The sequence below is a fragment of the Otolemur garnettii genome, unplaced genomic scaffold (genome assembly GCF_000181295.1).
Source record: "Otolemur garnettii isolate 467f Iridium unplaced genomic scaffold, OtoGar3 scaffold00017, whole genome shotgun sequence".
NCBI classification, from domain to species: domain Eukaryota; kingdom Metazoa; phylum Chordata; class Mammalia; order Primates; family Galagidae; genus Otolemur; species Otolemur garnettii.
In genome coordinates, this window is record NW_003852412.1 from 24032289 (window position 1) to 24058578 (window position 26290).

At 38.2% G+C, this 26290-nt stretch overlaps 1 protein-coding gene across 1 annotated transcript in view; it reads left to right on the forward strand.

Moving 5' to 3' along the window:
* ADGRV1 (adhesion G protein-coupled receptor V1) overlaps positions 1-26290 on the forward strand; it is a 552089-nt gene that overhangs the window by 69790 nt on the left and 456009 nt on the right. The window contains exons 19-24 of the mRNA XM_012802802.2: positions 546-763; positions 1383-2126; positions 5381-5754; positions 16964-17140; positions 22637-22817; positions 25587-25789. Coding sequence (XP_012658256.2) covers positions 546-763; positions 1383-2126; positions 5381-5754; positions 16964-17140; positions 22637-22817; positions 25587-25789 — 1897 coding nt within the window. The remainder of the gene's footprint in view (positions 1-545; positions 764-1382; positions 2127-5380; positions 5755-16963; positions 17141-22636; positions 22818-25586; positions 25790-26290) is intronic.

Genomic DNA, 26290 nt, shown 5'->3' on the forward strand with positions numbered 1-26290 from the left:
AAAAAAAAAAAAAATTGGTCAAAAATTGAATAATTTCAAAATCGGCAGTCTGAATGGCTGGTAAACTTTGTTCATGCTGTTGCCATTCATCTTTAGAAACCCATCCACCCTAGCTGGGAAGCAGAATTTACTCTCCCCACCATCCTCACCCTAACTTCAATCCTTGTCAGAACTGAGAAACTTTGAGTTATCTAAGGTCTGCAGGAACTCTTCTCTCACACGATACGGGACTACTCTCAGCCGGGGCTTTGCTTTATAAAAACCTTTTGCCAGATACCATCTAAATATTTTTTGATTAGAGTTTGTCTTTCAGCATGGACTTTGAAGAGAAGACTTTTAAGAGTGCTTTTCTTTATTAAAATTTTACCTCATTCTTCCCTTCCCATGAGATTCTTCATAGTTGCTCAGTACATCTGGCTGACTGGTTTATTTAAATATAAGTACAAGAAGTATAGTTTTAAGGTAACACAGAAAGCTCTCACGAGTGTTAGATTCACTACTTACAAATTTTTCATAAAGATTAATTTTCTGTAATTTGTTAATAGGATTTTGAGGCACCGAGGACACTTTGGCAATGTTTCTGTGGCTTGGCAGCTGTTTCAGAATGATTCTGCTTTGCAGCCTGGACAAGAGTTCTATGAGACTTCAGGGACTGTGAACTTCATGGATGGAGAAATAGCAAAACCAATAATTCTCCATGCTTTTCCAGATGCAATTCCTGAGTTCAATGAATTTTTTATTCTAAAGCTTGTGAACATTTCAGGTGCTGTGTTTTTCTAATTCTAATTTTGTCACAAAATTCTGCATTTTGTACTAAATAATTACAGTTGTAAAACATCGATGAAGAAGTGTGTCTTGATTATCTGATTTTCAGTGTCTAAATGCCCTTCTTTATTGTTATTTTTAACTTTCTCCTTTTGTGTGTGTCTTTGCTTAGTTCAGTTTTATGAATGGAGGCTTATCTTCATCATCAAACTTATAAATAATTTTTCCCACACCAAATACATTGTGTCCAACAAAACATAAATGGAAAGTAGGAAGTACAGATTCATGGTAGCTTAAAGCTTAGTCTGTGTGTCATAATTTAAGCATCTGATTTTCCCATCTCTTTTGATTTTAAGCACAAGAATTAAACCTCTCTAGTTCATATACATGTTCTCTTTTCATGCTTGACTGATTATTAATAAAATTATGCTAAACCAATGTTTTTTTGATATCATGCCACTAAGAATGTGTGAAAGCCATATGGTGACACTGTTGTTCATTGATGAGTAAAATATTTAACCAAAAGTTTGTTTGCTAAACAAATTCCTTTTTCTTCATGTTATACCAGAAATGCTTGCAATTTGGGTTGCTCACTCATTATAAATATTCTATGACAGGTGGCTCTCCAGGTCCTGGGGGCCAACTAGCAGGAACCAACCTCTGGGTGACGGTAATGATTCCCTTCAATGATGATCCATTTGGAGTTTTCATCTTGGATCCAGGGTGTTTAGAGAGAGAAGTGGCAGAAGATGTGCTCTCAGAGGATGATATGTCTTACATTACCAACTTCACCGTTTTGAGGCAGCAAGGTGTCTTCGGTGACGTGCGAGTAGGCTGGGAAATACTGTCCAGTGGGTTCACTTCTGGTTTGCCACCAATGATAGATTTTTTACTGGTCGGAATTTTCCCCAGCACTGTGCATTTACAGCCACACATGAGGCGTCACCACAGCGGAACAGATGCTTTATACTTCACTGGAGTAGAGGGTGCCTTTGGGACTGTTAATCCAAAATACCACACCTCCAGAAATAATACCATTGCCAACTTTACATTCTCAGCTTGGGTGATGCCTAATGCCAATGCGAATGGATTTGTTATAGCAAAGGATGATGGTAATGGAAGCATCTACTACGGGGTAAAAATTCAGACAAATGAGTCCCATGTGACACTTTCCCTTCATTACAAAACTTTGGGTTCCAATGCTACATACATTGCCAAGACAACAGCCATGAAATATTTAGAAGAAAGTGTTTGGCTTCATCTTCTAATTATCCTGGATGATGGTATAATTGAATTCTACCTGGATGGAAATGTGATGCCCAGGGGAATCAAGAGTCTGAAAGGAGAAGCCATTATTGATGGTGAGTGTCATCATCATAAATGGGACAATTGAAATTTCTAAAATTTTGAATTTTATTAAATGCTAACAGGTATTTAAAAGTCTTGTTTCTGTATTTGTTGGATTTCTTTAAACAAAACTGTGTGCCTACCAAAACCATGATAAATTCTGAGTGATGTAGAAATAAATCTGGCAAAGCCTTGGAAACAGGGTCCCAGAGAGAGGCACAACAGATCAGTACAATACATTGTAGGAAGAAAGAAAATAATTATGAAGGAGGGACGTTTGTTCCTCTGGTGGGTAGTAGGAGGGATGGTGATTGATATTGCAGGCAGAGTGAGTGACTATGGAACAATGTAAAACAGAATATTGTATCTGGGGAACTGTTGGTAGTTGAGTATTGTTGGAGGTGGAAGGTGGTGAGCAGAAGGTTTTTAAAAGAAATCAGGAGAGAAGAGTCACATTAAAAGTGATTGCAGGGTTTTTAGTATCAGACATAAATTGGTGAATTCTGTGCAGTGCTTTGAAGAGATCATCTCTGTGTTGGCTTTAAGCTGGATGGCATGTTTCCTGCCTGGGAAGCATACAGATATCCATTATTGTCGTGACAGTCGCCATTCACTCCCAGACCTTCCATCCTGTGATTTAATTCTGCTTTGTGTTTGGCAGAGGTAGAGATAGAGCTACAGCTTAATGGAATATTTTCCTTCTGAATCTCCTGCATTAGATACTTCGTTATGTATTTTTTTCAGCCTAAGAAATTGTAGGCAAAAGAAACAAGATGAACCAATTTCTATTATAGCAGCTGTGCTTACAGCACTTTGTGGCACTAAATTCACCTTTTGATTGTGTCAATATGTGCATGTAGTTTGTTAACCTTGATTCCTTTAGTGATGGTTAATAATGGTGCAATGGGAATGGAAAAGACTTTGGGAAGTGAGAGTTGGTGTTTCTTTTCTCTTTTTGCATTACTGCAAATAGGTTTTTAAAATAATTTTTAACTTAGATAGAAAATTTTATTTTTATTTGTTTATTTATTTTTAAAATTTGAGATACAGTCTCACTCTGTCACCTTGGGTAGAGTGCTGTGGCATTATAGCACACAGCAACCTCAAATAGGGCTTGAGCAATCCTTTTGTCTCAGCCTCCTGAATAGCTGAGACTACAGGCACCTGCCCCAATGCCCAGCTAGTTTTTCTATTTTTAGTAGAGACAGGGTCTCATTCTTACAGAGGCTGGTCTGGACCTCCTGAGCTCAAGCAAACCACTCTTCTCGACCTCCCAGAGAGCTAGGATTATAGGTGTGAGTCACTGCACTTGCCAGAAAATTTTAGATGTATATTTTTTAAAGTTATTGATGAAATGTGGTACCTTTTATATTATAAAATATATAAAAGTATATATATCGTAAGTGTACAAGTAAATGCATTTTTTTGCAGTTTTTTGGGCCGGGGCTGGGTTTGAACCTACCCCCTCTGGCATACGGAGCTGGCGCCCTACTCCTTTGAGCCACAGGCGCCACCCTGAATTTTTTAAAACTTAAAATTCATTACTTTTAGCATTCATGTAACCAGCCCCCATATCATGACACAGAGTATTCCAGAAGCCCCCTTTGGCTCTTCTCCAATCACTAACAACTCTGCCTCCGTACTATTGCCATTTATGAGAACATTAAATTAGCTTTTCCTATTTTTAAATTTATGTAAGTAGAATTGAGCAGTATGTACAGTTCAGTGTCTGGTTTCTTTTGCTAGGCATAGTCTGGGAGGTTTACTCATATTTTTGTCTGTTTTAGATATTTTATGCTCGTAACTATATAGGGTTCCATTATGTAACTAGAATACAATTTATTCATGCTGTTTTTAATTTCTATTTGGGTGGTTTCCCGTTTGGGGCTATCATATGTAGCATTTCTATGAATATTCTACATGTTTTTTGATGAACATGTCTTCTGTGTTCGTTTCTATTGAATACATTTATTCCTAGGGATGGAATTGTTGAATTACAATGTGCACACATTCATTTTTAGTAAATAACTGCCCAACAGTTTTTAAAAATAGTTGAACCCATTTATACTCTTACGTCTGGTTATGAGAGTTCTATTTCATCAATACTTACCTTTTCATATCTTTAATTTTAATCATTGTAGCAGGTTTATAATTGTATCTCATAGTTTCAAACAGAGATATTTTTAAATAAATAATTATATGGTAATGTAGGAAAATTTAAAAGTACACATAGAAAACAAAAATAAAAATTACTCAAATGCTATTATTCAATAACCACTTTAAATATGAAGTGTACTTAACATTTTATATACACAATATATATATTTCACTATTTTTTCTTTTATTGTCAATGTAATATATGTCTATTCCATAAAATTTGGAAAGTATAGGATGGTATTAAGATGCACAGTGAACATTACTGTATTCCCTATATTGTGAAGGAACCACTCTAACATATCGGCATTTTTGCAACTTTTTTAGTTTGAATGATTTGGCAGTGTAATTTCAGTTGAAACTAAAATTAGAGATATAATGATCATTTTTGTTTCAGAGATTATTCGCAGAAGCAAAGCACTCACAATCCCCAAATTTCATAGTGCTTTACATTTCTAAGGCATTTTCCACACACTGCCTAATTTGCACTTCACAATAACTCAGTATATTAAAGGTAAGGAAATAGAAGTCAGAATCAGTTAGTAAATTAGCCAGTGTCACACAGTGCAGCAATAAAGGATGCTTTTTTTTTTTTTGAGAATCACTGCAAAGACTTACATAAACATCTTAGTTGAGTTACTAGAGGAGGAACAAGTAAAGAAGTGAAAATCTGTGCAATTCTGAAAAGGGCTGTTATTGGGTATATAGTGACATAGTTGAGCTGGATGTTATTGTAAAAAAGATTCCCTGTGACTTGCAAATAATGTTGTTTCTGAAAGAAATACTTCTATTTCTCTGTCTTTTCCATTAGTTGTTTGGATAAAGAGACATAGTTGTCCCACAGAGACTTTTTTCCTGAAAAAAGTTAACCAATTTATTTAATACCAAAAGGAATTTACCAATTCCTTTTATATGAAATACCATAAATCCCAATGATTATGGATTCTCTTTTTATCATAATAGAAGCTGTCCTTTATCTGATTGTATATTAGTTATACAAAAGTTTTATTTATCCAAAAATATCTTTCACAAAAATTGTTTTGCTTTCTGAGTCACACAGTTTAGGACAAGATAGTTGTGGACACTGTAGCATTTAAACTATCTCTAATTTCAGGTCCCGGAACTCTGCGCATTGGGGCGGGGGTAAACGGCAGTGACAGATTTACAGGTCGGATGCAGGATGTGAGGTCCTATGAACGGAGACTGACCCTTGAGGAAATTTATGAACTTCATGCCATGCCTGCGAAGAGTGATTTGCACCCCGTTTCCGGATATCTGGAGTTCAGACAGGGAGAAACTAACAAATCATTCATTGTTTCTGCAAGAGACGACAACGAAGAGGAAGGGGAAGAATCATTCGTTCTGAAACTTGTCTCTGTGTACGGAGGAGCTCGTATTTCCGAAGAAAACTCTACAGCAAGATTAGTCATACAAAAAAGTGACAATGCCAATGGCTTGTTTGGTTTCACGGGAGCTTGTATACCAGAGGTAAGTAGTGAGCTTGGAGAGTTTTGGAATTAAAAAAGTTCATTGTAGGTGGATTTGTTTTTGGACATGGCTTGCTTTCATTTGGTAAGATTGCTTGAGTATCCACTGCAAGTCCAAAAGTATGCTAGGCCAATGGTTGCAAAGATAAATGACAAAGTTTGTGATCTTAGAAGTTTACAGTTTGAATCATGAGCTGATAGAAATTAGCCAATGAAACTCCAGCAATTAGCTTTAAAGTTAATGCTTTTCAAAAAGTATATAATTATTCTCCACATATAATTTACTTTTGGCTACTGTCTTGGACACCACATGTTTTAGTAAATTAAATAATACATATTGAAAGCTTGTATGAAGAATTATAATTGCAACTTTAGTAAAATATTTTTTTGGTATTTTTTTCATTTGTGAGATGTACTTAAGTAGCTATTACAGCACTCTTCCATGTTGGGTGTAAATGTCTTTCTCATCCACCCTCTTAGCTGGCTTAATTCATTAGGCTGTCTTACTGGGCTTATCAGTTCTTTCCAAGTTTTCAAAGATTTGTAATCATCTTAGTTTCCTGTGCAGTAATGTGAGATCTCTTAAAAGTACTTCACAGGTGTTGTGTGTGACAGCAACAGCTCGGTATCCATGAAAGTATGCCACGGAACAAGATAGTCGTTTTGCAAGTTGCTTTTAATTGGTTTAGGAAGGTGTATATGTAAACTGAAATTATTAAAAAAAATGGGTGAGTAGAATTCATGAAGAACCTCAGTCATAGGCTTATTGCACCTTATTTAATGGAGATGCCTGGCTCTCTGGGGTTGAGTGTCATAAGAGCTCTTCAAAGGTGGTCTTTTCATACATTAGAAATAGAACATCCTAGACTAGGAAGGACAAATGCTACATGAATTTACAACTTAAAAAAGAAATATGCTTACTTACATATAAAGATAATAAACATGTTTTCTCATATCTTAAATACATACTCAGTCATCAAACAACTTTTACATAATAACTCCTTTGCACCTTTCTGATAGTATATAATATAGTTGCAACAGGTGTTAATTACCACTTTATTTTATAGGGTTAGAAACGGAGGTTTAGAGGCCTGAGAAAATAACCCAAGGTGAATTAATGAGACAAGATCAAATTGAACGCCTGACTCAGAGCATGGCAGTGACTAGTACTTAATGAATATTAGTTTTCTGCTTTCGTTTTACTGCTAAGATATAATGGGAAGAAGTGGAATTTGATCCCTTATCTTGTGACTTCTAACCTGTTGTCCTTCCCTCTACATCTTTAATATCATCATCTCTGTTTTTAAAAAGACAGTTGACCTTTATTGAGCTGTGAGAACCATTTGGTGCCAAGTCCAGTCAGATTCCCTTGGGTCCCTTCAGGATCTCGCCCCTGCTTATTTATGACTCTGACCTGATCTTCTGTCATCCTCCCTCTGGTCGGTGTGTTTTAGTCCAGCCTGCTTTGTTTCCACTCCAACTTCATGGCATCAGCACGGACTACTCCTTTATTTGGAACACCTTTATTCTAGACCTTCATGTTTACTCATTAAGTCTCAGATCCAAAGGCACCTCCCTCAGTGAGAATGTTCCTATGTAGAGGAACTGATCTTCTTCTCTCAACTTAGCACTCTTTAGCCATTTGCCTAGTTTTAATTTTTATGTAACATTGGTCATGTTCTTAAATTCCTTTTGGCGTTTATGAGTCTACTTATTTGCCGGCCATCCTCCTCTATCACAAAAATAAAAGAGCTCTGAGTAACTTTGGTGCTGTTGCTCAGTTGGCTAAAGCACCTGTCTAGCAGAAAAGAGCTCTGAGTGTAGAGGTCTTACTGTTCATTACTGAATCTGTAACACCAAGAATAGAGCACAGTGAGTGCTCACTAAGCTTATGTGGAACTTAGGATACAGAGGCTGCTGAAAAATGTACATATGATCTAAGAAAGGAAAAATTGGTAGTACTGTGGCCGAGCACGGTGGCTCATTCCTGTAATCCTAGCCCTCTGGGAGGCTGAGGCAGGTGGATGGCTTGAGCTCAGGACTTCAAGACAAGCCTGAGCAAGAGCAAGATCTGTGTAGAAAAAATTTAGCCAGGTGTAGTAGCACATACCTGTAGTCCCAGGTATTCAGGAGGCTGAGGCAAGAGGATTGGTTGAACCCAAGAGTGTGAGGTTGCTGTGACCAATGATGCCACAGCACTCTACAGAAGGGAACAAAGTGAGGCTCTGTCGGCAAAAATATAGCTGGGACAGAAATTTAAGAAGATTATAGAATTTTCCTTTCTGAAAATGTTAAGAACAGAAGCAGAGAGCTTTTATTTTTGTCCTGATGTGATTTGAAGATAGGAGTCTTAAAATATTTTTATTATCGTAATTATCAACAACAAAACTTGGTGATTACTTTCTGAAGTTGTTCTCAAATAGTAGCCCAAGGACCTCTGGCATTTCTTGAGATCCTTTCAGGATGTCTCTTAGATCAAACCTAATTTATAAAAATAAGAATACATTGTTTGAATTTTTCATTTTATTGATATTTACACTACAAAAGCAATGGTTGCCTGAACTGCTGGATGCTACTAGCATCTTTGCACAAATCAAGGTACTGGTGTCAAACTGTACCCATACCTGTAGTTTAAAAAGTACTGATTTCATATAAGAATGTCTTTGATGAAGCAGTAAAAAATATTCATTTTATAAAATCTCAACTCTTGAATACTTATCTTTTTAAGTCCATGTCACTAAATGAGCAACATGAGTATCCCTTCTGCTGATTACCTCCATTGTTGAATTGAAGAAAAGTGCTTGTGCAGATTTTAAGTCGTGAATTGATCTTGTTCTTTTCATAGAATACCATTTTTACTTGAAAAAAACGACTGGCAGTTTTGGTTGTTGGGCTTACATATTTGGCAGATATTTTCACGAAAATGGAGTGAGCCCGCGATTGCAAGGAAAACAATGACAGGTCTTACTGATGATAAAAATTCAGTTTTCTGGCTGAGCACTGTGGCTCATGCCTGTAATCCTAGCACTCTGGGAAGCAGAGGTGGGTGGATTGCTTGAGCTCAGGAGTTCAAGACCAGCCAGAGGAAGAGCAAGACCTCATCTCTAAAAATAGCTGAGTGTTGTGGCAGTTGCCTCTACTCCCAGCTACTCGGGAGGCTGAGGCAAGAGGAGTGCTTGAGCCCAAGAGTTTGAGGTTGATGTAAGGCCATGGCACTCTATAAAGTGAGAGGGTGACAACGTGAGACTCTCTCAAAAAAAAAAAAAAATTCAGTTTTTCAAGTAACATTTTAATTTTGGAATATCTTTATCTGCCAAACTGAGCTGGATTATTTCCCAATATTTAAAGATTTTTCAGATAAGATTAATACTAACCAGTGTGGCTATTTTGTGTAATAAAATATGTCAGCTCAGTAAACCTGTATTTTCCAAATAATGCATGCTGTTGCAAAATCATGCACACTTGAAAGATTGATTCAAAGAGCAGGGTAGACCAGTGAATCTTAATGTACTGGAATATGCTTTCACATTGCAGCTAAGCACTAAGAAATTGCTACTTGTCAAATTTTGGTAAAGTATCAAGGAAGTATACCCACAATTATCTGAAAAGACTATTAAAATCTTCCTTTTCTGGTTATATGTCTATGCAAGGCCTGATTTTCTTTCTATACTTCAATCAAAATAACACATAGAAACAAACAAATTGATTACAAAATGGAATGGGAGAATTTTGCTGTCTTCTATTAAGCCAGACATTAAGAAGGAGTCTTGTAAAAACATAAAGCAGTGCTCCATTATTGTTAGTTTTTTAATTTGGAAAAATAGTTATTTGTCATAAATATGTTGCTTATGCTAGCATTGATGGGTTTATTATCACCATTTTATTTATTTATTTATTTGAGATGGAGTCTCACTTTGTCACCCTTGGTAGAGTGCTGTGGCATCCGAGCTCATAGCAACCTTCAACTCTTAGGCTTAAACAACTCTCTTGCCTCAGCCTCCCAAGTAGCTGGGATATAGGCACCTGCCACTGTGCCCGGCTATTTTTTTTTTTTTTTTTTGGTTGCAGTTCTCATTGTTGTTGGGCAGACCTGGGCTGGATTTGAACTCTCCAGCTCCGATGTATGTGGCTGGTGCCCTTGGCTGCTGAGCTACAGGCGCCCAGCCTATTATCATTATTTTAACATGAGTTATCAATAAATATATTTTTTTCATTTTTTATTTGTAATACAGTAACTATTAATAGACTTCATTGACATAAACAAAAAGCTCTTTGGGTCTTTCAATAATTTCTCTGTGTGTTCAGGTGTCCTGCAACTTAAGCATTTGAGAGCTGCTGATTTCCTCTATGTGTGGAATTGTCTTCAGAGTTTAAATTTTATGATCTCTTGCTTCACTTTCAGAAGTAAAAGCCACAGTCATTTCCATAGATTCTTTGCCTTTATGTTATTGCAAAGACATAGAAAATTTAACTGCTTAAAAGTTCTTTTAAAATTTCTGAAGGCATTAGAGGTCCTTTGAGGATTTCTGAACTATGTCATACTTTTATACTTTTCATGGACTTATATGACAAAGTCCTATGAGGGTTAAAGTGATATTTCTTTTTCTTTCTTTATTTTTTGCAGTTTTTTTGGCTAGGGCTGGGTTTGAACCCACCACCTCTGGCATATGGGGCTGGCGCCCTACTCCTTTAAGCCACAGGCATCACCCAAAAGTGATATTTTTTTACATCTTAAATAAATAATGAAACTGTGTAGAATATGATACAGTTCGTTACTGGCATATTGAAAAAGATGGCAATCATTTTATGATTTGTTTCCCACAAACCAAGCACAGTATGTCCTGGCAAATAGCAGGTGTTTAATAAATTATAATTGAAAGAAAGACTGACCTTGTGTGAGTTGTGAGCCCTGATGAGGCAAGCCAGATAAATAGTACTGTGGATTCCAAGGGGGATCTCTATTGAACAGATGACGGATTTTGTAAGATCTATAGCCTAGGTACCACATTCTCATATTGCCTCTTCGTGTTTTATTATTATGTATACTTTGTTATTTTATTTCCATCTTATTTTAGCTCTGTGTTTGTGTGTACTGCAAAATTGTACACCACAGAATTATAAACTAATGGGATTGCTTTATCATAGTGACTCATAGAACTCACTATGTTAATTTTATAACTAATGCTTGGATTGTGTTTTATATTTATAAACTCATGACTTAAGAATCAATTTGGAGACAGTTTTGGAAGATCCTTATGAAACTAAGAATATTATTTCAACTTGGACTATTTGTTTTTAAGTGCCTGCCATATGCTATGTGAATAGATTGCTTTAGATATGAGTGATATTGATATAATCTGATATAAAGATCATTACCCAAGCATGAAACAAAATTAAAAATTCATTGGATTTGTAATTGTTCAGCTTTAATCTTCTTTTTCAATAAAGAAGGCCAGTTCCTGGCTCAGAATACTGCATTGTTTTTTCTCTAGGAAAATAGATTTCAAAGACAGTGTTTATTGTTTACCTTTATTGCTACTATTCTGCTGATCTGATTTGGAAAATCCTAACTCAGAAGAGCAAACAGTAGTGAGTACTGTTGTTTCTGGTGAAAAACTGAATGAGGATGGTTTTGGTGATTATTAAGAATGTTACGCCCCCTGATATACTGGCCCAAATATCTGTTTGTATTATGATTTGAAAGCCAATTAGATGAATATTTTAACATTAGAAAAAAATTTATTTTTATTTATTTATTGTCTTTTTTGAGACAGAGTCTTACTATGTCACTCTTGGTAGAGTGCCATTGTATCACAGCTCATAGCAACCTCCAACTCTTAGGCTTAAGTGATTCTCTTGTCTCAGCCTCCCAATTAGCTGGGACTACAGGCACTCATTCACATCTCTCAAGAAAATGCCCAAGAATCTGGACTCCATGGGGGACAGGCTTCCACACCTTGGAGTGAGAGTGGAGGGGAGTGCTGGGAGTTCAGAATTGCAGGTAGAGAATATATACAGTTCTATACAGTTTTATGCCTGGCAGGAGCATGCCATGGTACCCTAGTAGAGGAAGGAGGTTCAGTTTTTAGAGAGTCTCTCTCGTGAGATAAAATGGGAGGATGTTGAAACTCTGCTCGCTTGTTTGTTGAAAGTATACTGTGAGCTGTTCTAATGGGGAAGGGGACTCCTGTCCACTTGGCGATGGATTTTGTACCTATTGTTTGTATCCTTGGGTTCGCAGCTTGCCTCAGCAGGGTTGATGTGCGGTCTTCAACCTTCTCTCTTGGCTCAGCTCCAAACCATCAGCTTACTTGCTAAACTTCTGTCTTTTAACTCTGCTTCTGGACAGGAGCTTCTGTGGAAAGCTAGCTCCAGTTGGCCATCTTGCCTGTGCCTTCTGAAACATCTTTTTAAATGAAGATTTTTTTCTATGCAGCATATAAACAAAAATAGGGAAGATAAAGGAATGATTAGTTGGGTATTTGTCACTTTTCTTTGTAATTGGTAGCCTTATTTAATCTTGTTTCATCTTTTTTGGCTAAAGTATTTTTTTTTTTTTTTTTGAGACACAGTCTCACTTTGTTGCCCTTGGTAGAGTTCTGTGGCGTCATAGCTCAGAGCAACCTCAAACTCTTGGGCTCAAGTGATTCTCTTGCCTCAGCCTCCCAAGTAGCTGGGACTACAGGCGACCACCACAACACCTGGCTATTTTTAGAGATGGGGGGGATCTCTTGCTCAGGCTGTTCTTAAACCTGTGAACTCAGGCAATCCACCTGCCTCGGCCTCCTAGTGTGGTACAATTACAGGCATGAACCATCCTGCCTGGCCCTTGGCTAAAGCATTTTTTAAAGCAAACCTCAGCCATTATGCTATTTCTCTGTAAATTCAGAATTATTAAAGGTGGATTTACACCCATCATCCTAGGTAACTTCTGTGGACCCTGGACATTTGAAGGCTCTTTCTTGAGACTTTACACAGTTTATTTTATTGAACAAAGTATTAATTCATTAAATTCTTTGTAATTTTGTGACATAGCATATATCTGCACACACTTTTGTTGGCTATTGAAGTGTATTTTTTTGCTTTGTAAACTACAAATATTAGGGAAACTATGCATTTTGATGAAGGTTTTACTAAGTGAAAGGGTAGTTAGATAACTTGTCCACATGTGATTTTTGCAAACAAAAAGTTTCTCTAGGTCCCAGATGGTATGTGATAATGCTCACTGATTTGATAAAAATTTAAGTTTGTAAGGAACGAGTGCAGCTTCCTGAGGGCATCTTTAGATCTATTTAATCCATACCTTTGCTGAAAAGGGAAGCATTGAATATTTACATATTGAAATTAATGGTTTATCAGTTTAACTCATTCCAAATACTCATTCTGACTAAATTTGGGGTAGAGAAATAGAGCAAATCTATTCTCATTGTGACTGGAGATCGTATGGGAATACATGAGAATCACTTTGCTTTTTAAGTATACTGTATTTGCATATATATTTCTTCATATATGGTAGTACTCTTATTAGCAGTATTTTTATTGTGTATACATATCTATATTTTACTTATTTATTTATTTTTGAGATGGAGTTTCACTATGTTGCTCTGGGTAGAGTGCCATGGCGTCACAGCTCACAGTAACCTTAAACTCTTGGGATTAAGTGATTCTCTTGCCTCAGCCTCCCAAGTAACTGGGACTACAGGTGCTCACCACAAAGCCTGGCTATTTTTTGTTGCAGTTGTCATTGTTGTTTAGTTAGCTGGGCCAGGTTTGAACTCGCTTGCCTCTGTATATGTGGAGGCATATGCCAAGCCCATATCTATATTTTAATGAGAAAAATAATTTTTAGCCCTTTATTACTATTACAGATACCATGTAAGGTACTTGTTTAATGTGCACCAAAATCCATGGGGCATGATGTTCCCCATTTTCAGAGGAAGCTTGGTAAGTGGCACAGTGAGGAAGCTCAGGACTGTTTGGCCTTAAGACCATACTCTTTCCACCCCGTGTTTGCTCACATGCCATTCTGCTGGCATAAAAATACAGCTGCCTAAGTGGAAATTACATTAGGTGCTGTATTCCTCTTTGCTGCTTCCTCCTCTTCCGTCCAACCTTTTAAGGTTGGAGGGCCCTAATTTCAGTACAGTCAGCTCTGCTATAATATGGTGGATAGGTTCCTAAAAATCATCACTCTATCAAATCACACAATGAGAAACACAGAATTTATGGAAAAAGATGGGACTAGGAGAACATTGTTCAAAAACCTGCTGACATTTAGAAAGATAGGGACCTAATTAAAAGTCTTTTATACATTAAATGTTAATTACTTATATACTACAATAAACATGGCATAGTACCTGGAAAAAGATCCTATGTTGTTTACTTGTAGAAGTGGCACCAGAAGGGTTGCTGCTTGTGTGTTATTGTGAGTGATAGAATGAGGTTTATCTAAAGTCAGAGGAGAAGTTTTGACACTGGATGTAGGTAAAGTGTGGCTAGTAATACACATATTGAACTGAGGTAGCTGGAAGTTGTTTGAGGTGTGTATATTCCTATGTGATTTGTTTAAGGTGAGTACAAATTTCTGTGTTTTCTGTGTTTCTTGTGGATGAAATCATACTTATAATCAACGCAAAATTCAGGCTGTATTCCTATTGTAGTATCAAGGCATTGGAACAATTCCATGATTTCAAAATAAGCATTATTAAGTGGAATTAAATGTACCTGGTCCTTTTCTTCTCTCCATATATACTACTTACTTTCCTTGTTTTCTCAACGAGTCTTTAAATACAATTTTTATAATTATACATATTTAGCTACCATTTGTATATGGTTGTTAAATACCATTTACGTATTGATGATTCCAAATTTATGACGTCAATTCTGGCCTCTCTCTAAAATTCCAGACTCATTTCTCCTGTGGCAGCCTTGTGAGGGTATTTAATAGACATTTCAAACTGGACTTGACTTAAACTCTTTGATCTTTACCCAAAACCTGTGACTTATTGGTAGAGGAGAAGCACCTTTCGCTCCCTTCAGAGGTGACTCTGCTTGGCACGTTGCTACCTGGTGGATGCAAGCTGCTGCCTCTCTCCTGCCCTGTTCAGGGGTGTCTGTCTGCAAAGCAGAGGCTGTTCCTCTCTCGTGGAGGAGAAGTGGCCTGCAGTATGAGGTGCATTCTCTCCTGGGCGTAGCTGATTCGGCAGGGCCTGGGAAGAGCAGAGACTAGAGACAAGGAAGGGTGTGGAGGCAGAGGCCTGTGCACAGATCCCAAGAGTCAGCGCTGAGTACAAGGGGCGTTTTCCAAAAGCTGTTCAGAGCCAGGAAGCCAGTGCGGGGCTCCTACACATACTGGACTCTTATGTCATCAGCGTGCATTTAACAGCACAGTGGCAGGGAAAAGGGCCGTTTTACGTTCAGACAACCAGCAGCAGAGGCCACTGCCAAGCATTTCCCAAAGAAAGGGGGAGACTGATCCCAAGTAGAATTTTCCTCTCCAGAGGAGCCAACAGTTCACTCCTATTGGAATGAGTACTTAGTTTAGCTAATGCATTTACCTTCCAAGTACCTATACCAGCGCCATCCCCTGAAGGCTTAAAGAATGCCTGCCTTAAACATGTGGAAACCTGTGTCACGTGGCCTCAAAGGGACTCACGTGAAGGAAGTGTGACAGTGGGCACACAGGCATTGCCGTCTCTGGCCTCACCATATACCACACCACCTAAAGCAGCTGCCCTATTCCAGTAGGTGAATGGCCTGTTCAAAAAGACTCAGACAAAGAGCTGGATTGGGGATAACTTCCTGTAGGTTGGAATGTTGTCCTCTAAGATGCAGTGTGTGCATTTAATGGCTGATGACTAATTCTGTGCCCCCAGTAATGGGAGCATATAGGCTCAGGAAGAGAGGTAGAAGTGGAACCTACCCTGATCTCCACTACTTTCACTAACCCATTCCCTGAATTTATTTCCTGCTTTAGGCACCAGTGGGTTAGACATTCTGGTCCTGGCCGTGGAGGCAGGGAAAGAATGTGTCTACCAGGAGCCATGCTGAGGGCTCCCCTGAAGTACTGCCTGGTTATCTGAGCTCCTCATGCCCGTGGACCAGGAGGCAAATGAAAGAGTTAGAATATTGCCCAGGTGTGCTTGATCCTATTTATCATGGGCACTGATGCTCAGTGAAACTTGCGGGATTTGCTGGAACATTTCACAGTGATTCCATGCTCATTGATAAGTGATTTGACTGTTACCTGTTTGTAGACAGATGTTAGATATGTTCTCTACAGCCAAAATGGCTCTAGCTAATGCTGTTTGGAGATGTTTATGATGCATGTGAAAAATAGAGAATGACATTGTATATCTTAAGATTTATATTTTTATCTTTATTCAGTTGCAGGTTTTTCTCTGCATTACATATTTCTAATATGAAAATAAAATTTAGTTGAGAAATTTAGGATTTGGGAATATGAAGACCTTATTCAAGTAGATAACCAACCTCTTCCTCATATTGTTTTTAAGCATTATCTTAAAGTGTTTAGATCAAAATATTTCCCACTTGAAAAAATACATATACATGCACACACATGTGTGTATATACATATATGTACTTGACAGAAATACCGAAAAGATACTAACCATGACATAAAATGCCCTTTTGATCTGACTGTTGTTCCCCACACTGGGCACTTTATACCACCCCCAAAGTGGTGTCACCATGTACCATATTGCTTCATATGTCTACGCCTTGAAAATTCTCTCTGATGTCATGTTTTGCCCTCTATCCTCTCCCCTGCCCCTATTTGGTCTGTCTGTGATGACCCATCATAAAATTGCAAGTTTGTATTTTTTTCTTCTTTAGACTTAGGCTTATCTAGAGAAAGTACTATGCATTTTTAAAAAAACCTTTTGTAGCCGTAGCATCAAACACGGTGTCTGGGACACAGGAGGCCTCAGTGAATGAATTACATGCACAGTTAAGAGATTATAATTCTTTCTGCTTTATTAATCCCTATAAAAGAATGAGAGAAAACAAATGATTGTAAATACTTCTTAGTAATCAAAAATATATCTGTGGGAATGCAGAGGCCTCCTTGGTCCATTGCTCCAAAAGAGTGTTAGAAAGACAGTTAAAATAAAAGTATTTCATGAAGCACTGTAACCGTATCTCTGATGTGGACCAGTGTGTACCTGTAGATAATTTCTGTCCAATTTCAGATTGCAGAGGAAGGATCGACCATTTCTTGTGTGGTGGAGAGAACCAGAGGAGCTCTGGATTATGTGCATGTTTTTTACACCATCTCACAGATAGAATCTGACGGCATTAATTACCTTGTTGATGACTTTGCTAATGCCAGTGGGACTATCACGTTTCTTCCTTGGCAGAGATCAGAGGTAAGCCCTGCCTTCTTTGTTTCTTTCAAAGTCTCCTGGAAGGCATTTGTGGTGTGTTTATTTTCTAATTTCTTTCTGTGTAAGCAATTTAAAATATTTAGGAGATTAGGTATATATTGTGGTATAAAATATTTTTGTATTTATTATGCAAAAGAAAAATTAGGAATTTTGAATCCTGTGTTGCTAGTTTTACCTGTTTTTTAATCCACACATAATTATCATTAAAAATGATATATCATCGTGTGTTTTTTTATTATTACTGATTCAGTGGGAAACAAGACAATTCTTACTGGTACTGTTCCAGTCAGCCAGTGAGAAATTCTTATAATTTCATTTTATTTGCATTAAAGTTGGAGAAGTGAGGTTATTTTTCTCTATTTCAAAATTACAAGCGACCTCCAGTTTCATCCAAAACTTTCCGTGAAACATAATCTCCTGTCTGAATAGATGCTCCATAAATAAGTGATACTTCCCCAAGTGGAATTGGAATGGGGCTTCCTCCTATATCAGGATGTTTAAATATTGACCATGTTGGAATATTCATATCGGTATAATTTTTTGCATTAAAATGTAAATAGCTTATAGGTCATCAGGGATGCATAGGAAAGTAACTTAAGCTTTGCAAATAATACATAATTTTTGAGGACTCTTTGAACGGCTTAGGAATTAATTGGATAAAAAAATAAAATTGAGGGGTTTAAAATATTCCCAAAATTCAAAAAATGCAAACTAAGGGAGAGTGATCAAATCTTAATAATTTTGGAGGAAAAGGAAATGAAGTATGAGAAAACTATACTTTACAACAAAAGTTCAGGTGAGTAGTCTGCAGACAGGTCTCTGATAAAGGTTTTTACTAATATCTGTAAATTGCAGAAAATTAGGACAACTAGGAAGTTTTCATAAAGTTAAACTTCATTTATAGGGCTGAATTTTATTCTAATGGTGTGATGGTTTTACTTCTTTCTTGGACATAAAGTGCTCTTTTTTTTTAACTTCAATAATTATGATAGTATATGGTAATTTTGATGGTCCTGCTTGGCAAAACAGACTTAATACCCCAGATTTTCTCCTGGAAAATTTACCAACTATGAAATTAAACATGTAATTGGAAACAATTATTTTATAAAGTAGATTTATATACATCTTGAAAGAAATAAGAGTCAAATTTGGTAAGTAAAATACTTTCTTGACTTGCAACATTTGACTAGTCAAATGTTCTAGTCAAGAAATGTTTAAAGAATTTTCATGCCTAATTTTAAAATTTATTTTTTCTTTTACTTCAAGAATTATGATGTGATAAGGGGAGCTGGTGTCATTTTTGTACTTCTCTGAGCACATCTGCCATGGCCTATATTACTCCTTACCATATGATTCAAATGAATAGTAAAAACCAAATTTAGATTGCATCTCAGACTTAGTGAATCAAACCCTTTAGAAAAAATACATTCTAAAAATCAAGGTCCCTAGTGCTTTTAGGCACAATGATTATTGTTTTGGAGAGTGTATTCCGGTTTAGAGTTTGTTTCTGACTGTTGTCACTCTCCTTTCCGGGGGAGTCAGGATGTCACTCTTCCCTCCTCTCTATCACCCTCCATGTTGAGTGAGTCATCAGGGTTTCTGTCTCCTGACAAATCTCAGATCCATCCGCTTCTCCTCAGCTCTCTTGTTAATGTATTAGTTCAGAATTAGTTAGTCACTTCCTAACTCATCTTCTGGTGTTCTTTCTTGCTCTGTCTTCTCCGTGTACATTCTGCCATGGTACTTATTCTAAAACAGGATTCCTGTTTTGTCAGTTCCCCACTTTGGATTCTTCATTGTATCTCCACTCTCAATGAAATGAGTCCAGATTTCATCATTGAAGTCTTCCCATTCAGTGTGATCTCTTCCTCTAGACTTAGCCATCTAATTGCAGTTCCCTGTATGCTCTATTGGTTTTTCATGTCCCTGTGCCCGGGACACAGTGCCCTTGCCAGTGCTGTGCCCTTTGCTTGGAATGTCCTTCCCATTATTATTATTGTTGTTTTTGAGTCAGAGTTTCACTTTGTCACCCTGGATAGAGTGCCATGGTGTTATAGCTCTCAGCAACCTCAATCTCCTGGGCTCAAATGATCCTCTTGTCTCAGCATCCGAAGTAGCTGGGACTATAGGAGCCCACCAAAATGCCCAGCTATTTTTTTGCAGACAGGTCTTGTTCTTGCTTAGGCTGGTCTCAAACTCCTGAGTTCAGGCAATCTACCCGCCTCAGTTTCACAGAGTGTTGGGATTATAGGTGTGAACCACTGTGCCCACCTCTTCTCCATTATTATTTATAACTATAGCTAATCCATTAGAACTTGCCTCAAATATGTTGCAAACTTTTACCAGGGAGAGTTAGTTGTTTCTTCATCACTTTATTTTGCACAACTCTATTACAACATTTTTACATTGCGTTTAAAATGTTTTCTATAAGAAAAGAACAAGTGATCCCATTTCATTGTGGGCAAGAGACTTGAACAGAAGCTTCTCTGCAGAAGACAGGTGCGTGGACTACAGACACATGAAAAAATGCTCATCATCTCTAATCATCAGAGAAATGCAAATCAAAACCACTTTGAGATATCATCTGACTTCAATAAGATTAGCCCACATAACAAAATCCTAAAACTACAGATGTTGGCATGGATGTGGAGAGAAGGAAACACTTCTGCACTGCTGGTGGGAATGCAAACTAATGCATCTCTTCTGGAAAGAAGTTTGGAGAACACTTAGGGAACTAAAAGTAGACCTGCTATTCAATCCTGTAATTCCTCTACTAGGTATATATCCAGAAGACCAAAAATCACTTTACAACAAAGACATTTGCACAAGAATGTTTATTGAAGCCCAATTCATAATTGCCAAGTCATGGAACCAGCCCAAGTGCCCATGGACCCATGAATGGATTAACAAATTGTGGCATATGTATACCACGGAGTATTATACAGCCATAAAAAGATGGAGACTTTACCTCTTTTATGTTTATGTGATGGGTGGAGGGAGGGTAATGGATGGGACCTCACCTACTGTTTATATTGCAAGGGTACATGTCAAATATATTAATAGTAGAGTATAAATGTCTAAACTGTCTAAACACAACAATTTAATAAGTGAGGTGAATGCTGTGTTAACCAGATTGATGTAAACATTCCAAATTGTACATAAAATCAGCACATTGTACCCCATAAATACAGTAAGGTACACAGTTATGATCTAATAAAAAATTAAGAAAAAGTTTTCTATAAGTCTGTCTCTTACAGTAGACTGAGAACTTCTTAGGGATTGGTGCCAGGGCATTGTATGCCAAAACTTGTTTGTTCAATTAATAAGGAAAGGATAAATTGTGGGTTTTTTTTTAACTTTGACTTGAAATTTTGACTTCAGTTTTGTAGAGCATAGCTGAGTATTGCTACTTTCCTTCATAAGTGTCTTTGGACTAGTTGTGTATGCCAGACTTCTAAGGTCCATGTGAGTTTCCTTTCTAATACTGATACTGAATATGTGAGGCTTTCTTAGGCAGGCGCTAGGTATGTGTACATTGCCTTTCCTACTACTCTGTCACATCTCAGAGTATATGCCGTTCTTTAATTATAAATCTCTATCCTGAGGTTGGTAATACTATGGTCTTTGGTACAAAGAACACTGATACTATATTGATATGTCAATATGTAGTACATGGTATGATATTAATGGGTGTGCAGGATTCTTTCAGACACATAATGTCACTGCTCAGCAGGTGCTTTGGTCTGTTTGGACTGTTATGAGAAAACAACTTCGCTTGGATAATTTATAAACAACATAAAGTTATTGCTTGCAGTTCTGGAGGCTGGGAAGTCCAAGGTCAAGGCACCTGTAGATTCTATGTCTGTTGGGGGCTCACTTTGCTTTGTAGCTATGGTATCTTCTGAATGTGTCCTTACAGCGTGGCAGAGGGAAACTGGCTCCTCAGCACTAATCCCATTCATGATGGCTTGGCCCTCATGCCCTAATCATCTCCCCCAAACCTCTTTTTTTTTTAAATTTCAGAATATTAGGGGGTAGACATTTCATTTACATACTTTGTTTTGTATAAGTTAACTCAAAGTGATATGTGTAAATGTGCTTTTCACACAGTTCCTGTGCACTGTACCCAATAGCTGAGTATTAACCCATGCCCATCCCTCCTCCCCCAGCTTGATTTCCTTGAAATTTACTTCCTTGCACTTAAGTGGTGATTGATTAGCTCCAATTTGGTACTGAGTACCTGTGTTTGTTTATCCATTCTTGTGATGTTTCACATAGAAGAATGGTTTCCAGTTCCCTTCAGGTTGTCCCAAAAGATATTAGATCACTGTTTTTTTTTTTTGAGACGGAGCCTCAAGCTATCCCCCTGGGTAGAGTGCCGTGGCATCACGCTCACAGCAACCTCCAACTCCTGGGCTCAAGCGAGTCTCCTGCCTCAGGCTGTAGCTGGGACCACAGGCGCCCACCACAACGCCCGGCTATTTTTTGGTTGCAGCCATCATTGTTGTTTGGCGGGCCCGGGCTGGGGATTCGAACCCGCCACCTTAGGTGTACGTGGCTGGCGCCTTAGCCGCTTGAGCCACAGGCGCCGAGCCTAGATCACTGTTTTTTATGGCTAAGTAGTACTCCTTAGTATGCATATACCACATTTTATTAATCCATTCATGTATTAGTGGGCATTTAGGTCGTTTGCACATCTTTGTACTGTGAATTGTGCTGCTACAAACATTTGAGTATGGGTGTCCTTTTTATAAAATTACCTTTTTTTCCTTTGGATATATATACACCCCAAAGTAGATGGATCAAATGTGTTCTTGGAGGTATTTCCATACGATTTTCCATAGAGGTTGTACTAAAACCCACCTCTTGATATTACCTGGGGATTAGATTTCAGCATCTGAATTTTGGGAGACACAGACATTCAGACCATAGCAGCACCCATTATTGTCTAAGAGATTAATCTCATTAGCTTTCTCTTTCTCACACTGTATGTTTTTACATGTACATCCACACGTTTTAATGTTTAAATTTGTATAGAAATAAATTATGCTCAATGCTAACTTTATTTAAATGTAATTTAATCTGGCTGGGTTTGGTGGCTCACACCTAGAATCCTAGCACTCTGGGAGGTCAAAGTGGATGTATCGCTTGAGTTCAAGAGTTTGAGACCAGCCTGGGCAAGAGTGAGACCCCTGTCTCTACTAAAAATAGAAAACAGTAGCTGGACATCGTGGCTGGTGCCTATATAGTCCCAGCTACTTGGGAGGCTGAGGCAAGAGAATTGCTTGAACCCAGGAGTTTGAGGTTGCTGTGAAATATGATGGCATCAAGGCACTCTACGCAGGGTGACAGAGTGAGACTTGGTCTCAAAAATTAAAAAATTAACAAAATATAATTTAATTTGCTATTTAACTCTCCTCTGCAAAGTAATTGCTGCCTGCCTCTTTGCTTAGTGCCTCTGGATTTTTTCATTTATAGGTCCTAAATCTGTATGTTCTTGATGACGATATTCCTGAACTTAATGAGTATTTCCGTGTAACATTGGTTTCTGCAATTCCTGGAGATGGGAAGCTAGGTTCAACTCCCACAAGTGGTGCAAGCATAGATCCTGAGAAGGAAACAACGGATATTACCATCAAAGCGAGTGATCATCCATATGGTAACCCACTCCTTTTGCAAGAATAATCCTCTCTTCTCTAGGTGTGGTTAGTTTTGTTAACAACTTTTTATTTGAAAATGATTGAAGTGGAACTCTTGCAGACTCTCTAACTTCTAAGCTCTTTAATTTCTAAGCTACCATTTAGATGGGCATTGTTTATGAAAGATAATATAAAGATCAATTTCTGAACTTCAATAATATATTTTGGAAAGTTTTTGCAAAATTAAGATAGAAAAATATTTCTACTTATGTCTCTTAAAGTTTCTTTAATTTAAAAATTATCTTATGATGATTGGTTAACACCTAAGTAAATTGAAGTACTTTGTAATTTATATTTTATTAAGTTTTAAAAAGTGAAGTTATTACTGTCTATTTATATTAATTTTTTTGTCTTATGCTAAAAATGATAATTTTCTTAGTTGGGGAACTATCATAGATGTCTGTCCTAATAAATTGAAAATGCTTTATTTATTGAAAAGTAATATTTCTTCTGTGGAAATAAGTATAGAACAGCTGTTAAAGGGTCTGAGTAGAAAATCTCAGAGGCTCTTCAACTTTGGTTTTCTTAGTTACATTTTTAAAAAAAGTGTTGCAGACCCTTTAAAGTGCCATTAATCATGTTCTCCTTTAAGTTCAAGAATGATTTCTGGGTCAGGTACAATGGCTCACACCTGTAATCCCAGCACTCTGGGTGGTGGAGACAGGTGGATTGCTTGAGCTCAGGAGTTGGAGACCAGCCTGAGCAAGAGCAAGAGCAAGACCCTGTCTCTCCTAAAAACAGGAAAAACTAGCCATGCATTGTGGCAGGCACCTGTCGTCCCAGCTACTCTGGAGGTTGAGGCAGGAGGATCACTTGAGCTGAGGAGTTTGAAGTTGCTGTGAGATATGATGCCATGGCACTCTGCACAGGAAACAGAGTAAGACTCTGTCTCTAAAAAAATAAAAAAAGAATTATTTCTGGAGACTCTAGTAATACATAAGGGAAGAGCCTTATCTTGATGTGCTTGTATTACTAGTAATAATGATTTTATAAGTTTGAAACCAATATTCAATTATGCTTAGTAAATTAGAAATATTAGGGACAGGGAATGAAGTATGAACAAAAGGAGACAGTAATTGGAGGATTGATTCACATTCAATTTCCTGGTGTTGAGCACAAAGCGTGAGACTCTAAGACGTTAAGAATCTGAAGCCTGGTGTGTTGAACATCCCCCTCCCCTCACAGCTGCCCAGATGCAGCTGGCTGGAGGCCTTGAGGCTGCTTACTGCCAGGGTGGGGCTGTGTGCCCTGGAAGAGTGCTTTTTGGGAGTTAAGAATGTGGATTTTTTAAACTTTGTCCAACTCAGGAAGACTTGCTTCAGACCAGATAAGGAGAAGAAAGATCTCCTTTCTTCTGTCACCTTAACTGGGCCAGAGGAGTCAATCTGTTTGGACACAGGCTGTCAGAGTATTAAAACATCACAGCTGTGGTGTGTGACTGTGGGTGATTTGGTCCTTGAGTCAGCCTCTTATTGGCTTCCTTATCAAGATTTTGTTTACATTAAGACTGTGATACTGGCTCGGCGCCTGTGGCTCAAGCGGCTAAGGCGCCAGCCACATACACCTAAGGTGGCGGGTTCGAATCCCCAGCCCGGGCCCGCCAAACAACAATGATGGCTGCAACCAAAAAATGGCCAGGCGTTGTGGCGGGCACCTGTGGTCCCAGCTACTTGGGAGGCTGAGGCAGGAGACTCGCTTGAGCCCAGGAGTTGGAGGTTGCTGTGAGCATGATGCCACAGCACTCTACCCAGGGGTACAGCTTGAGGCTCCGTCTCAAAAAAAAAAAAAAAAAAAAAAAAGACCGTGATACTTTGAAACAGTAAAAAGTAGTAAGCAAATCCAAGCAATTACCATAATCAGTTGTAGCGTCAGTCTAGTTATAGAAATGCAAGCACAGCAAGAACCTGGATGGGATTGTTTGCCTTGCTTTTATAAGATTTATGACTGTAACACTGGTGTATGAAATGAATACAGAACCAGCTTGATATTCAGGACAGCATCCTGGAAGCCTCTTGAAGAAGGATGTGCTAACTCTCGAGCCCCTATAATTTATTTTCCTTGCTCTCTACGCACCACCAGGCCACAAGGAAGTAAACCCATACAGTGTGTCAAGGCTGGGCCCCGACTCATAAGTAAATGTTTGAAGATGTGTATTTTAAAACTCCATAAGTATTCCTTTTAATAAGTGTCTATAATAAGTAATAAAACTATTTTTGAGTAAAGACCAGGAAAATTAACTTTGAAAATTACAAACATATTTCATGTCAAGAGCATGTTAATCAAACCTTCATTAAAGTCTTTCCTTTCTGGAGACCGTCTCAGTGTGTTACCCTGGGTAGAGCGCTGTGTCGTTACAGCTTACAGCACCCTCAACTCTTGGGCTCAAGTGAGCCTCCTGCCTCAGCCTCCCAAGTAGCTGGGACTACAGGTGGCCGCCACTTTGCCAGGCTAGTTTTTCTATTTTTAGTAGAGATGGGTCTCAGTCTTGCTCAGGCTGGTCTCCAACTCCTGAGCTCAGGCAATCCACCCACCTCCCAGAGTGCTAAAATTACAGGTGTGAGCCACTGTGTCTGTCATTAGAGTCTTTTCTTTATAAACAAAAGCCCTCAGAATTTTACCCTCGTGATCAAAATAATGATGCAGGATTTCTTCAAATGAGCAAGAAGTTCTTGAAGGTAATTGAAGAAGGTAATTGAAGAAGAATGCCCTGTCCGCTTTGTCTCCACTAGGCTTGCTGCAGTTCTCTGTGGGGCTGCCGCCTCAGCCCGAGGATGCCATGACTCTGCCCGCAAGCAGCGTCCCACATGTCACTGTGCAGGAGGAGGACGGAGAGGTCAGGCTGCTGGTAGTCCGAGCACAGGGACTTCTGGGGAGGGTGACTGCAGAATTTAGAACAGTGTCCTTGTCAGCAGTCAGTCCTGAGGACTACCAGGTAAGTCACTCAGAAGTTACTTAGTCCTTTCCAAACAGTGCTTGCACTTAGAAAACAAATTTCATCATTCTCTCGAAGGACTGGAAGGGACTTGCACATACTGAACATATTGAACCTGGAACATACTGAACAAAGAAAATAAACACAGCTAGCTTTCTGGCCTTTTAAATTTATATTAATTCAGGTGGCTTTGTGAATTGAAACCTGACACGTAAACAGTTACTAGACTGAGTTCCTTTGTAGCTTATATTTGTCCTCGACTTCCATTGTATTATTTGTTTTAACATTGTAAGCTTTGATCAGATATATTGAAAATTATGTTCCTTACACATTTCAAATTCTCTTACCTACATCTATGGACTGAAATCAAAATTGCACAGAAAGTAAGTGTTGATGTCGTTTCAAATTTAAATTGCTTTTTAAATTTTTTTTTCAATTAGGGAACAGTGTGGTACTGGCGGGGGAGGGGGGGTGCTGGGAAGCCAAGGATTTGAAACTGGA